Source organism: Hypanus sabinus, chromosome 7, assembly GCF_030144855.1.
Source record: "Hypanus sabinus isolate sHypSab1 chromosome 7, sHypSab1.hap1, whole genome shotgun sequence".
Classification (NCBI taxonomy): domain Eukaryota; kingdom Metazoa; phylum Chordata; class Chondrichthyes; order Myliobatiformes; family Dasyatidae; genus Hypanus; species Hypanus sabinus.
Genome location: NC_082712.1, coordinates 128012103 through 128028021, shown reverse-complemented (window position 1 = coordinate 128028021; position 15919 = coordinate 128012103). Strand labels below are relative to the sequence as shown.

At 40.3% G+C, this 15919-nt stretch overlaps 1 protein-coding gene across 2 annotated transcripts in view; it reads right to left on the bottom strand.

Moving 5' to 3' along the window:
- Positions 1 to 7232: 7232 nt before the first annotated feature.
- cars1 (cysteinyl-tRNA synthetase 1) overlaps positions 7233 to 15919 on the bottom strand; it is a 75359-nt gene continuing 66672 nt past the window's right edge. For both annotated transcript variants that reach the window (XM_059975555.1, XM_059975554.1), the window contains exons 21-22: positions 11051 to 11134; positions 7233 to 7977 (exon numbers count right to left, since the gene is read on the bottom strand). In XM_059975555.1, coding sequence (XP_059831538.1) covers positions 7843 to 7977; positions 11051 to 11134 — 219 coding nt within the window. In that variant the 3' untranslated portion in view covers positions 7233 to 7842. The remainder of the gene's footprint in view (positions 7978 to 11050; positions 11135 to 15919) is intronic.

Genomic DNA, 15919 nt, shown 5'->3' with positions numbered 1-15919 from the left:
AAGGGAAAGGATCATGGGATGGGAGGCCTCGGGAGAAAGAAAGGGGGAGGGGGGGAGCACCAGAGGGAGATGGAGAACAGGCAGGGTGATGGGCAGAGAGAGAGAGAGAGAGAGAAAAAAACAAACAACTAAGTATGTCAGGGATGGGGTAAGAAGGGGAGGAGGGGCATTAATGGAAGTTAGAGAAGTCAATGTTCATGCCATCATTGGACCTGTAATCCAATCAGTTTACACTTCAAAAACTATTTATTGTGAAATTCTGGTTAAGTATCTGAGGATAGTCCAAAACTCCCTTTTAAGAATCTCATTAATCAAGATTGAGCAATACAAATTGAACAAAAAGTCCTGTCATGCATGTTAAATTCACTGCCTGGTATGGGAACTGTACTTCCCTCAATCACAGGACTCTGCAGAGAGTGGTGTGGACAGCTGTGCACATCTGTAGATGTGAACTTCCCACTTTTCAGGACATTTACAAAGACAGATGTGTAAAAAGGGCCCAAAGGATCACTGGGGACCCGAGTCGCCCCAACCACAAACTGTTCCAGCCACTGCCATCTTGGAAACAAAACCACAACATAAAAGCCAGGACCAACAGGCTCAGAGACAGCTTCTTCCACCAGGCCATCATTAATTCATGCTGATACAATTGTATTTCTATGTTGTATTGACTGTCCTGTTGTACATACTATTTATTATAAATTGCACATTTAGATGGAGATGTAAAGGTTTTTACTCCTCATGTATATGAAGGATGTAAGAAATAAAATCAATTCAATTCAAATTGTTAAAGGGAATTTCAGCAGACCTAAAGACAAAAGGTTAAAGAATATTGTAACAGAATTTACAGTCCTAACTCCTGTTTTAAAATCAGTTGACATAAATATTTTCATCAAAAGCCATTAATGTTTTAGAGACCTGATTAGACCGCTCAATTAGATCAAGACCCATCATTGTGTTCTAATTTGCAAATTAAATTTTCCAACATTATTGTAAATGTTTGCCACCCTAACTTTTCATTTCATCTGTAACTTATATACCCTTAAATCAAAGTCCTCAAATCACATCTTGAGATTGATGGGAGAGCATTTTTACCCATAATATGCAACTATGGCATCTTGAACTTCCAGTGCAGGTGCCTTTGCTTACATTTTCCACAAACACTTAGTCAAGTTTGGCTGTCTCTTACCACAATCAGAATGGTCAAAGTTCACAGGTGAGTGACAATGCAAGGATATTTATCTTTCAGTGTCCTGTACTGACAGTAATGCTCTACAGCACGAGGAAGACAGAGTCCTGTACAGTGGGGTGCAGTAGGGTGGTGTGGGGAAGGCAGTGCCGATTAACAAGTCAAGTACTTATGCTCCAACCCACACTAGACCGCCTATAATTTGCCTACTGACAGAACTGGTCTACTGATGACACCATAGCAGAGCACTACACACCGTTCTCACTCACCTGGAGAAGAGGGATGCATACGTTAGAATGCTGTTCCTGGACTACAGTTCAGCATTTAACACCATAATTCCTTCCAGACTTGACAGGAAGCTCAGAGACCTCAGCCTGCACCCCACCTTGTGCAACTGGATCCTAGACTTCCTATTGGATTACTGACAGGTGGTAAGAATAGGCTCCCTCACCTGACCCTCAACACAGGTGTTCCCCCCCCTCCCCCGGGGTTGTGCTCTGAGTCCCCTCCTCTACTCCTTTTACACCCACAATTGCACTGAAGCTCAGCTCCAACCTGATCAAATTCGCAGATGACATGACAATGATTGGCCTTATTTCTAGCCTACAGAGGAGAGGCCGACACCCTGACACAGTGGTGCCAGGATAACAACCTCTCCCTCAATGTCCAAAAAATTAAAACAGCTGATTGTGGATTACAGGAGAGACAACAGGCTCGGCCCGATCAACATAACTAGGACTCCAGTTGAGAAGGTGAGTAGTTTCAGGTTCCTTGGTATGCACATCACCGATGATCTCACCTGGACCGTACAAGTTGGCTTTGTGGCAAAAAAAAGGAAGCACAACTTCTCTTCCACCACAGGTGACTGAAGAGATTCGGCATGGGCCCCCAAATCCTCAAGACATTCTACAGGGGCACCATTGAAAGTATACTGACTGGCTGTATCACGGCTTGGTATGGGAACTGTACCAACCTTGATCGCTAGGCACTACAGAGAGTGGTACAGACAGCCCAGTGCATCTGTGGATGTGAACTTACCTCCATTGAGGACTTTTATAGCAGCTGGTGCAGGAAGATCAGAGGACACCGGTCACCCCAACCATAAACTGTTTCAGCTGCTTCTGTCTGGCAAATGGTAGCACCAGCACCACATTAAGACCAACAGGCTATGGGACAGCTTCTTTCTACAAGCCATTGCTTTTAAATTCACTTGTCTGTACATTGCAACGGAGTCATAATACAAAAATTTTTTACTCCGCCTCATGTTGTGGGATAGGTGTAAGCTTTAAGTAAATTCTACAATATAACTAAAAGCCTTATATGCCCACTTCCAAATTAATAGGAAGTACTGAGAACTGTGGTCTAGAAAGCCCCAACATGTTCAGGGTATCTAAAATTGGGGGGGGGGGGGGGGGGAGGAAGGAAATGACAATTTCTAGAAATAGGAAATAAGCATCAACTATTTCTTATTCGTCTCAAAGGCTTGTCTGCTTCCCACTGAGCTCCAGTTGACATGCCCTCTTCTCAATGCCATCGTCAAGGTGGTGGTATAGGAGCCTGAAAACACACACACAACATTTAATTAACAGCTTCTTCCCCCCCCCCCACCACCGCCATCAAGTTTCTGAATCCACAATGAACTCATAAACACTGCCTCAGTACCTTCCCCCTTGCTTTTTGCATTTACTTTGTATTTGTATACATATACATATTGTAATTTAGTTTTTATTGCAATATGTTGCAATGTACTGCTGCCGCAAAATAACTCCACATGTCAGTGATATTAAACCTATCCCATATTCTAAAACTGAACTTTGTATGCATTGGTTCTTACCTCTTCTCAAGTCACCTACTCAACTACTCTAATTTCCAATACCGTGGGTGCCATGGTAGTGCAGTGGTTAGCATGACACTATTACAGCTTGGGGCATGTAATTCCAGTAAAGGTGTCGCCCCCCCCTTTACAAAGGTAGAGCATTCCTATGAAACCTTTCTTAAGCTGAAATGTCCTAAAGCAAAGAACCTTCAATTTATATGGGAAAAACTTCTGTAAAAGCAAAAATCCTCTTGGTAATGTGAAAACAGGTTACTCATGTAGGTCTTTTGTAAAAGTGAGGTGGCGTAAAGCGGGGGACACCTGTACAGTCTGTAAGGAGTCTTTACGTTCTCCCCATGTTTGTGTGTGTTTCCTCCAGGTGCTCTGGTTTCCACCCACATTCCAAAAATGTAGGAGTTAGTAGATTAACCATTTAGTAAGTTAATTGGCCATTGTAAATTGTCCTGTGCTTAGGTGAGGGTGAGGGTTAAATAGGTGAATTGCTGGGCAGTGTGGCTTATTGGGGTGGAATTGCCTGTTCATGCTGTATCTCTAAATAAATGAAGTTCTGAACCATGGGCCACCATCAGACAGGTTTTCTACTCTCCTTGTATTCTAAAGGGACTGTCATCTGTAGAATGCTCTGGTTTAGTGAACCACCTTCAATATCCTTCCCTCCTCATACACATTCCCTGTGCTCTAGAGATGCAAGATTTTCCCTTTAACCTCCTTGCTTGCTACTATCTAGGACTCCAAACATATCACTTTGGTGAAGCAGTGATTTTTTGGTCACTTCTTCCAATTCACTATAATGCTTTTGGCAGTCATAATGAAGGAAAACCTGACTCACATTGAGTGATTACTTTGCAAAACAGCTTTGTCTGCAAATACAACTCCCAAGTTTCCTGTTTGTTATTTTAATACTTCCTCCTGCCTACACTTAATTTACTAATATCTGCACTACTGTCTTGCATTCTATAAAGAGCTCCATAAACACTCATTTAATTTCTCCTGATACCTAGCTCGCCGCAGATACGCTATTTTATTCTCTCTATTCTTGCGTCCCTTTGCAACTTAAAAACCTTGATTTATTTCAAACTCTTCCTATTTTTGATGAGGGTCATTTACCATTTATCCAAAATATTAAACTTTGCTTCTCTTTGCACAGATGTTCTCTTACCTATTGTGCATTTCTAGAATTTTGTTCTCGTTTCAGTTTGAGTAGCTTTTCTTTTTAAATTTCCCTCTGCTGTCTCTGTTTTGGCTTGAGATATTGGAAAGCTTCTTGCTTTCAAGGAATTACAGCCAGCGTGATTAAAAATGTCTCATGGGGAAACTTGGAACACTTGGCTGTGAATTTGTCAGAATTAAAATAAAGATTTATGGAAGACTAACATAGTATCCTTCTGGAAACAGCATACTCTTTTATTGCAATTTAAATAAATCAATGTTAATTTATGCACTTAACTGATTTTCCTCTTCCTATCAATGAAGAATGCACAACATTGTTAATGTTAAAATTATGATCACTTGTATTAGGTAAGTTTGCATGAACTTATGAGATATGAGAACCAGTTGCCTGAAGGTAGACAATAGACAATAGGTGCAGAAGTAGACCATTCTGCCCTTCGAGCCTGCACTGCCAGTGTACAAAATATAAGTGGTCTTACCTGCTCAGTATCTTTCTCCTGTCACTTTGTGCAATGAGGTTAACATTAAAGAACCCACCTGGTCCATTAGACCAGTAATCACCTGCAGTAAGTTCTACACTATCCTGGAGGCAGGCTCTGAGCTGACAGAAAATGCCCTGTGTAGACCAAGGTCTGATTATAAATTCCAACAAATGTTTTGATGGCCAGTTGTCAATCAGTCTTATTCTGTGAATATCTGGCATTCATAAATACTAAAACCTAAAAAGATTCTCCACACCATTAAAATAACGCAGAAACATGAAAAAACCTTAAACAATGAATATATTTAAGAATTAAATTTTAGGAGAGGGGAGAACTTTAAATTTAGCTCTTTGCCAAATTATAATTCCTCTCATTTGAAATGAATGGGGTGACTGACTTGGTCTAAATTGGTAGAAGTTCAGGGGACAGTTTTCTAGTAAAAGTGCTGTGAAACTGCAGTAAGTTAGCATTCTGCCACCGGATGCCATGAGGAGCCCAACATTCGAGTGCAGTCAGCAATTGCTGCTGAGGACATCTGAAGCAGTTCAGGACTCTTCCTTTGCTGGTGTGGTTTTGCTCTCAAAATGAGCTTGTCTGGCATTTCAGTGATGATGCTCTGTGAGATGTGTGAACATCTCAAGACTCTGGCAGTTTAATGCTGGGTCAGCACACTACAGTCATTCATAGAATTGCCCCAACTCTGGAAGCTGCAGACAAGGTTAAGGCCTTTTATGTCAATTTTGTTAAAAGCTTGACCTGCATCCCTTAGTAGCACAAATGCAGTGAAATCTTTGGAGCCTTTTCAGTGCTAGGATTGGGAAGCACAGAAAACCACAAAGCTGTATTTCTCAGAAAATCCAAGCCATAAAGAAAGCAAAACATATTTGTCTTTCTGGATTGTGCCAAGAAACAGAACTTTGCCATGACAGTCTTTGTGAGTTGCACTGCCAAAAATTAATAATCCTTTCAGTGAATAGTTCAATTAATATTTCTGAGGAGTCATACGCTTAGATTTTAGAAAATGCTTTTTTTGTGGAAGAGGCTTAAGGAAGAAATTAGCAAGAATAGATGAAGTAAACCCTGTGGTATTTTAGTTTATTCAAATTCATTTCTTTATCACATATACATCAAAAACTGTGAAATAAGCTGTTTGCATTAACAACCAACACAACCCAAGGATGTGCTGGGGTTAGCCCACGAGTATCATGCATTTCAGCACCAACATAGCACGCCTGCTCCAGTCAGAGATACAACACAGTAACAAAACAAGCCCTTTCCTACTCACCCACACAGACAGGTGGCCTCAGGGCTCTGACCACCAGTCCTTGTGCTCAGACTCTCAAACTTGCAGATATCAGGTCTCCAACTGTCCATTTTCAGACTTGCAGACATGCTGACCCAGGGGCCTTGGCCTCCAGACTTGCCAACTTCAGTCTTTCACCTCTGGTCCCACCGATCGATCCTGGGAGTTCATCTCTGGGCTTTGGTGCCCTCTGATTATCAACCCCAGGAGTTGCCAATTATGCAACTTGACTTTGACTTCTAGGGCTTGTTGACCATGGTTTGGGGGGGGGGTGGGGGGCAGTCATCAGCCCTAGTGCTGTCTGTAAGTATGTCTCAGCTTGGGAAAATATATTTCGGTTAATTTTACCTGGGATAATAAGTTAGGATGAGTTGTGAAGGAGCACAAGAACAGAAGTGATCAGTGAAGTGTGAATCTGTGGTCAGTGGGGGAGGGGGGGAATGGAAAGGGGAGCATAATAGCCCGTTAATGAGCAATTGGGCACTTGCAGTTCAACACTACAGCAAAGATTGGTATATTAATAGGGCTTATGAAAATAGATAAAAAAAAAACAAATTTATAGCTGGTAAGATTTGTGAACACAATATTTGATTATATATGGAAGGCTCTCCAAATCAGCAATTAGTAGATTGCTAATAGAGCTGCATTTAACTCTCCTTTTCTAAATTTCTGCAATTCCATACATAGTGATCAAGACCAGAAAGGGAAAATGAAGTTTTACTTTCCTCCAGAGGTAAAAGCAGTGATCAAACTATTCAAAGCAGACCAATTTGTATGCACAACTCATTCTATGCATTATTTAGAAAGCTGCCAAGACTTTTTTCTTGTTGTTTGCTGTTCATTCCTCAATGCAGACTAAAGATGCTGTGTTTAAGAAATATTGATGAAGTATCAAAACATCCTTTTAAATCTGGTGATTGTTGTTTGCCCCAGTTGTAAAACTATGACAGTTTAAGTAATACTTAACTCTAAGGAAGTTTGCAACTGTGAAGAATGAAATAATAAAAATCCTACATATACTGTACTCTGCTTTTGGACTGTGGCACATAGTCCACAGAAGTCCAACTACAAAGTTAAACAATAGAAAATGTTTGAGTCAGATGTAAGAAAATTAAGGGAAGTTTGATCGAGGGCTGTCCTGGTCCATGTCAATCTTATGTTCTCAAAACAACATACAATCTATATCATTCTATAAATCTCAAATCATAAAGCATGAATAAAAATGACAACAATGTACACAATTAGTGGACGGAAAGTGATCGTCTTTATTGAGAGACAATAGCAAGCAATTAGCATGTTAATCCTCCAAAGCTTTACTCAATGACAAGACTTGTGCAATGTTAGTTAATTTTATACTGACTAAATTGAATAATATTGCTCAAAATTAAATTCTTTGCTTTTCAGAATTATAATCTGAATTATATATTCATAGATTATCTGCAGCATGGTGAGATTCCTTTTATTTAGTTGTAATATTTGAGTTTATATTAGATACCAGCCAGCCTTCAGCTTAAATGATGTAACCAATTATTTAATGAAGATCTGCTAATAGGGACTGAACTCAACAGAATGTGGATTGTCAAAGAATTATTGAATTTAATAACCCAGAATGGAGTTAAATCCGTCTTGAATGTAAACAGCATTGTATAACAAATTATGTTATGTTCTTCAGTCTCTCATCCTTTTCACTCATTTCTTCATTCAATAAAAACAAAATTAACCATTCACTATTTCTGATTTATTTGCACCTGTGAATTGGTTCTTTATGGCACCTTATTTTGACCAAAGGTAAAAAATAATCTTTATTTATTCCCTTCATTTCTTGTGCTTCTTGTTCTTGGAAACAGTCATGGCAATACAGTTAGTTTGTATTGTTACTCTGCAGTGTTTGCACGTATTCATTATACAACTTTTCCTGAGTTTCGTAGATTTTTCTAAGCTTCTTCATCAGTCCCTTGCTGAGTTCCTTACCCTCATTATCATGAGTTGGAAATCCCTTTTAAAAAAAAACAAAACCAATTTTAAGTACAGTGTTTGAAGCATAGAATAAAAAAACAAAAATGTTACCAAAGTTGTCATTTGTAATTTAAAAAAGTCATTATCACTGACTAAATAACAACACAATCTCTTTCTAGTTTTGCCTTTTCTGTCCTGTACCATGTCAAAAATATCCTGTAGTTATGAAGTAGACCTGTAGACCCAGTAAACCATCTGTATCATCTCATATTAAGCAGGTTTGCAGATGTACTTCTATACTGCTTCAATCCCTCTCAATTGAGAAACAGTCAGTCAGACCTAGGTTCAATGTTGCCTACAAGTAAATACAATATACTACCGTAAATTCCGGACTATAAGCCGCTACTTTTTCCCCACGCTTTGAACACTGCGGCAAGACTGCAGCCTACTACGGTGCGGCTAATGTATGTTTTTTTTTCAAGCCGCCAAAAACATTTTGCCTCATAACAGTAGACCAATAAAATTGATGAGTAGTTCACAGAGGTCCAATGAAATTGTACGATAAATCAAGCGCACTTTCACAATTAAATTATTTTAAATCAGTCATTTGTACTCACCCTCATCAACATGGAAAACACTCGAAGAAAAGCATATGATGCAGCTTTTAAGTTAAAAGCGATCAATCTGGCGATTGAAGAAGGAAATCGAGCTGCTGCACATAATCTTGGCATAAATGAATCGATGGTGAGACGGTGGAGACGCCAGCGTGAAGAACTGAGTCAATGCAAAAAGACGACAAAAGCTTTCAGAGGTAATCATAGCAGATGGCCCGAACTTGAAAACTTTCTTGAAGACTGGGTTCACACACAGAGAGCAGGCGGCCGCTGTGTTTCCACCGTGCAGATCAGACTGAAGGCTAAAGCAATCGCCACCAAAATGAAAATCGAAGATTTTAGAGGTGGGCCATCGTGGTGTTTTAGATTTATGAGACGAAAAGGCCTGTCCGTCAGGGTACGCACGACTCTGTGTCAGCAGCTCCCTCCCGACCACGAGGAAAAGCTTGCTAACTTCCGCACATTCACTCAAACAAAGATAGCGGAGAATTCCATCGGGCCAGATGATATCATAAATATGGATGAAGTACCTTTGACGTTTGACCTGCCTCTCACTCCGACTGTTAATAAAAAAGGTGACTCGTCCATCACACTGAAAACAAGTGGCCATGAGAGAACGCATTTTACTTGTGTTCTGAGCTGCACAGCATCCGGACTAAAGCTTCCACCGATGGTGATTTTTTAAGCGGCTGACAATGAAAGTTCAGTGAAAGCTGCCATCAAGAGTACAAACTCAATTCCAGCTGTGATTCCTGGGGGCACCACGAAGTATTTGCAGCCACTGGACATCAGCGTGAACCAGGCATTTAAAGTGGCGCTGCGCGTTGAGTGGGAGGCTTGGATGACGAGCGGCGAGAAATCCTTTACCAAAACAGGACGCATGCGAAGAGCATCTTTAACTCAAGTCTGCCAGTGGATCCTAAATGCGTGGAGCCGTGTCACAACATCCACCATCACCAACGGGTTTCGAAAGGCTGGACTGCTGCGTAATGAAGAGGACCGCGTGCGCTCAAGTGAGAGCGACAACGAAGAGACTGAAGTGAGTGACGAGATCCTGAGGTTTTATTCAATTCGGACACTGAAGAAGAGGACTTTGATGGTTTTAGTGCGCAGGAGGAAGATGAAGAAGGCGATCAATAACTTTTCCTGGTAGGCTGCAGTATATATATTTTTTTTACCAGTCGTTAGGAGATATTGGAATGTTGTTCGTGCACTGTTCAGTAAAAAAGTATACGCAACGTAATTTGTGTGTTACCGATACGTATGTATATTTAAAAGTGGCTGTGTTACAGGCACTGTTCGAAAAAAAGCATTTGCAATATATATTTGTTTATGTTACCATACGGATTTAATTAAAAGTTAAAAAATCCTCACGTGTAATATCTTTCTGTGTAAATATCTCATGTTACAACGTGGGGCACCTGCGGCTTAAAATCCGGTGCGGCCTGTACAAGTACAAAATTGATTTTCTTTCTAAAATTAGAGCGTGCGGCTTTTAATCAGGTGCGCTCTGTAGTCCGGAATCTATGGTATTTAAATTATCAAGCCATAGCTCCTTAAGATTTGATCACGAGGAGAATGAAGAACACCCCTCAACTCAGCAGTGGAATTATCGGGGCACCATCATGACGGTGTTTCCTTAGCAAGCTCTTCTTGTTTTCACGAGGCCGAGTTGCTAGCTCGACGCTCAACCTGACTTGGATTTGAACTCGGGAACCTTCACTCCAGAGTCCCGTGCTGATATTATTGCTCCACCAAGCGGGACACTACGTGAATGACTGACATTATAAATGCAACACATTTTGCCTATATAATATCCAACAAAAATTAAAAGCAATTTTCTGCTTTTTTAAAAATAAAATTAAACAGTTTAAATTTCAGATTTTAGATCTCTGCAACATTAATGATGGAGCGAGTACATTTTCATCTCTACACTCTGCAATCTTGCTTAGATATGTGAAAATGGACAGTAAGGAGCAATGAATAATTAATATCATACAAGGCAGAATAGCTGTTTGTTCTCTGCTGAAAACTGCACACCCAGTATTCTGGAAGGATCTCAAATTGCAATCAATATACAACCTTTGGTTTATCTTTGTTTGGCTGGTTACTACACAAAATCAAATTGTATGAGCTGTCACTTTCTTCAGTTGAGACTGACAAACCTGTATGGATTAAAGGCACAGTGCACAGGAATATCATAGCGCTTCCCTACTTAACATTCTCTATCAGCAAGCCCCATTATTAAAATATTTGCAGTAATTATGTAAGGTATTCAGTGATTTCTGTTAATGTTCCCAAATTTATTTTTCATCAAGGGCCTCTGAATGAATACAAGGACCTTCCCATATAGCCTTATGGATGTTACAAAAATAAATAGCATTTCTGTTTGTGATCAGAAGAGACCAAATAGGCGTCTTTATGGTCTGTATGCCTCTTTTAAAAAGCTATCTCCAATCAAGAAAATAGGTAAGCAAAAGTAATTTGTTCAATACTTACAGTTTCGTCAAACTTTGAATACTTGTCTTTTTCTAACTGAAACAACTCTTTGGGAGGGATTTTCATCTTTGCTAGTTTCACCTCCTGCAAAGAGATAAATAATATGTTAGTATTCTTGTCCCTTTGCATTCAAAGTCTATTGTTTGTTTTGGCAGATCAGATTTAAGTGTGCTGTTGCTTTGTACAGCTGCATCACATCATAACCACCACCACACCCATTCCCACCCCTGATCTGGAGTAAGATCCAGTATCTGCTGAGCATCACCAGTTCCATCATTGATGGCCAATGCTTACAGAACTATTCTTAAATCATCCATCATTGTGAAGGCAGAAAAAGGAATAATGCTGTTTGGCTGACCAAAACATTTCCTCCTAGAACTGCTGAGCCCTTCCTGATCAACTACAAAACTAAAAATGGAATAGGTATCCTCAAGATTGCAGAAGATAGGTCCCAAATTGTCATTCCAGCCTTCCACTCCTACAAAAAGTAATGGATACGGTCCAGTCCAACACTGGTAAAGTCCTCTTTCCACCCCCCCACTCTGCATTTGAGCACCACTACACGATCGTTGTTTCAGGAAAGCAGCATCTGTCAAGGACCCCCATCACCCAGGTCATGCTCTTTTCTCAGTGCTACCATCAAGGTGGTGGTACAAGAGCCTCAAGACTCATACCAACAAGTTCAGCAATAGTTATTGCCCCTCAACCATCAGGCTCTTGAATCAAAGGGGACAACTTCACTCGTCCCATCACTGAACTGTTCCCATAACCTACGGACTCACTTCCAAGGGCTCTTCATCTCATGTTCTTGATATTTATTGCTTGTTTACTTATTATTTAATTTTTTCTATGGTATTTGCATAATTTGTTATATTTAGAACATTGGTTGTTTATCTGTCCTGTTGGGTGTGGTCTTTCTTTGATTATATTATGGTTCTTGGATTTACAGAGCATGCTCGCAAAATAAACAAATCTCAGGGTTGTATATGGTGATATACATTTGCAAGAAAAGCTTTTTCAACTCTTTGCAATTGCTTGGTTTTCTGCATTAAATGTGGTCTGATTTTCATCCAAGTCACAATAATAGACAAACAATCTGGCTGAACTAATAACATGAACTATTGTTCTTCTCATCAATACTGAGTACACCATTTAAACAATCACAGTCTAGGTTCAAGAAAGTAAGTGAACCTCTGTGATAATGCCTTCTACAAAAGTCCTTTGGAATCAAGTGTTTCAATCAATAAGAGGAGTTTGGAGGTGTGGGTTGTAGACGTGCCCTGCCCTATGAAAAAAATCACACCAAGTCAGGTTACTGACACAGCCTGCCCTGGTCAAGAGAGATCTGTTTATGAGCACTATATTGCAATCAAAACACCTTTTAAGAGGACCATAGAAGAATTGTAGATTCACAAAACTGTAAGACTACAAAAGCATTTCTAAAGATCTGAGTGTTCAGTCCATAGTAAGAGAAATTGTCTCTAAAGGGGAAAAAAATTCAGAACTGTTATTACTCTCACTAGCAGTGAAGATTACACGAAGGGCATAACGTGCAATGTGGAAGGAGGTGAAAAAGAACCCAAGGGTAACAGCAAAAGACCTGCAGAAATATCTAGAACTTGCTAAAGTCTCTGTTCATGTGTCCACTAAAAGAAAAAGCACTGAACAAGAATGGTGTTCATGGAAGGACACCATGGAGGAAACCACAGCTCTCCAAAAAATAAATATATCAATAAATAAATTGCTGCACATCTGAAGTTTGCAAAAGACCACCTGGATGTTCTGCAACACTTGAGGCAAAAGTTGGAAGATCTTGCAGAAATGCACATTGCTATGTTTGTAGGAAAAAGGGTGCTTCACACCAACACCTCATCCCAACTTGGTGAAAGGAGCATCATGGCTTGGGGCTGCTTTGCTGCCTCAGGGTCTGGACAGCTTGCAATTGTTGAGGGAACAATCATTTCAAAATTGTTTCAAGATATTTTACAGGAGAAATGTAGGGTAGCAGTCTGTCACCTGAAGCTTAATAGAAGTTGGATGATGCAACAAGACAATGATCTGAAAGACCAGTAAATCAACTACAGAATGGTTTAAAAAGAAGAAAATTAGTTTTTTTGGGCTGGCCAAGTCAGAGTCCAGACTTTAACCCAATTGAGATGCTGTGGCATGACTTCAAGAGGGTTGTTCACGAAAGGTATCCCAGAAATTGAGGAACTGAAACAGTTCTGTATAGAGGAATGGTCTAAAATTCCTCCTTGCTGTCGTGCAAGTCTGATCAGCAGCTACAGGAAGTGTTTGGTGGAGGTTATTGCTGCCAAAGGAGGTTCTACCAGTAATTAAATACAAGAGTTCACATCCTTTTTCCAGCCTGGACTGTGAATGTTTAAACACTGTGTTCAATAAAGACATGAAAAGAGCTATTAGTTTAGGCAGATTGTGTTTGTCTATTATTGTGACTTAAATGAAGATCAAACCACATTTTATTAATGCAGAAAATTTGTGTCAAAATGGTTGTTGTGACGCATCTAGTATGGTGGTGTAGTGGGTAGTGCTTGTCGCTCTCACTTTCAGCTTCCACCGCTGGCTGGCAGTCTTGTGAAAAAGGGAGCTGAGTGTGCAAGTCTCTCCCTGCCAGTACATAGCCACTCCAACAAAAGAAATGCATTTGACTTACTTATTCATCCATTCACATATCACATAGTATATTTTTAAAATAATCTAGGGTGTTTAATCCAGGCTGATTTATACTTGTGCGTATGGGTTACGCCATAGCCTATGCTGTAGCCCTGCTATTCACTTCTGTGTCGCTCTACACCATAGCGAGAATGCGTTGATGTGCGCCAAAATGCTAGTTGGTGGTGGGGTTTCTGTGCCGCCTTGAGTTTCTTCGTGAGAGACGTGGATGAGAAAACACATTTCAAACATTTTCACATGTTGGCAGGTAGATTTGACGATTTGGTTCATCTATTTCACATCGGTGTACAGACATGGCGGAGAAGAAGCAACCGGAAATGCGTAGGAGGAAAAGTGATGCTACCAAGCAGACCAATCGCAGTTGTTGCGGTCTGCATCACCGCAATGCGCGAGTTACTTTTTTGGGGAGGTGCATGTCACCCTATGGCTTAGGGTATGTGGTACCTACGGCGTAGATGTGACGCTGAAGTATAAATCAGACTTTAAACATAGGAGCAGAATTAGGCCATGTGGCCTATTGAGTCTGCTCTGCCATTCAATCATGGCTGATCCTTTTTTCCTATCCCCTCCTCAACCCTGGCTTTCCCCCTATAACCTTTGATGCCATGCCCAATCAAGAATCTATCAGTCTCTGCCTTAAATAGCATGACCTTGTCAAGCACAAGTCACTTATGAAGGAGCTTTCCCAAGTCCCAATTAACTCTTAATTCACTGAAGGCTTGAATTAAAGCAAAATCTATAACATTTTTGGGAGGGAGGTCAGAGATATTGCAAATGGAACCTAAATATTACACTGCCATCCTTCAATAGGAGTTCAGTTCCATATTAAACAAAATGCAATAAGTTAAGCACAATCAACCACAATTGTGTAAGTATCAAAAAGCCCCCATCTCACACCGAAACTCACATATACAATTGTCTTTTGGGAAGGGTTACTGAATGGAATGTGTAGTCTCTTGGCCAATATTCGATGCCCAGCTTAGACACACTCAATGCTGAAACTGTAGTTCACCACAGTTGTTAAAGTTGCCTCAGAAGTCCAGGTTTAATCTTGATTTATGGCCCTGTGTACACTTTGCATATTGTGTCCATATGGGTTTCCCCTGGTTGCCCCTCACAGTCAGACACGTATTGGTAGTCTAACCGCCAGTAATAATTGCCCCTGGGGTGTAGGTGGATGGTAGTACCTGGAGGGGAAGGTATGATGAGAATGTGGGGAAAATAAGGGATTAGTGTTGGATTTTGGTAACTGTATGATGCAGCTTACGAGCCTGAAGGGCCTATTTCCAAACCAAGACTAAGAAATTCATACTTTGGGAAATCACTGGCCTGGCTGCTTACTGAGAATCCAACACTCAATTCTGAGTTAATGTACATCTCAGTTTGACTTGCACTGCAGGAGGTATAGATAAATATAAAGGAGATACAAACATACATAATTGAGGCATGATTTTGCCCATCTACTTGCTTATTTTTAAGGCCATAAGACATAAGAGCAGAATTATGATTTTCGATTATGAATTTCAATTTTCTCCCCATTTAGAAAATAGTCCGCACATTTATTTCTACTACCAAAGTGCATGACAGTGTATTTTACAACATTGTATTTCATTTGCCACTTTCCTAGCCCTTCTCCTAATCTGTTCAAGTCCTTCTGCATCTTACCCATTTCCTCAACACTACTTGCCCCTCCACCAATCTTCACATCACCTGCAAACTTGGCAACAAAGCCAACTATTTCATCATTTAAATCATTTATATACAGCATAAAAAGAAGTGGTCCCAACACTGACCCCTGTGGAACACCACTAGTCACTGGCAACCAACTAGACAAGGATCCCTTTATTCCCATTCGCTGCCTTCCTCCAATTAGCCAATGCTCTAACCATGTTAGTAACGTTCCTGTAATACCACAGGCTCTTAAGTTGGTAAGCAGCCTCATGTGTGGCACCTTGTCAAAGGCCTTATGAAAGCTCAAATATACAACATCCGCTGCATCCCCTTTATCTATCCTACTTGTAATCTCCTCAAAGAATTCCAACAGGTTAATCTGGCAGGATTTTCCCATAAGGAAACCATGCATCATTATTTAAAATACATAATTTCCATCACGACAAATTACATGAAGTCAGCTGGGTATAATGGTATGGTGACCCTGGCAGTACAAGGTAAATT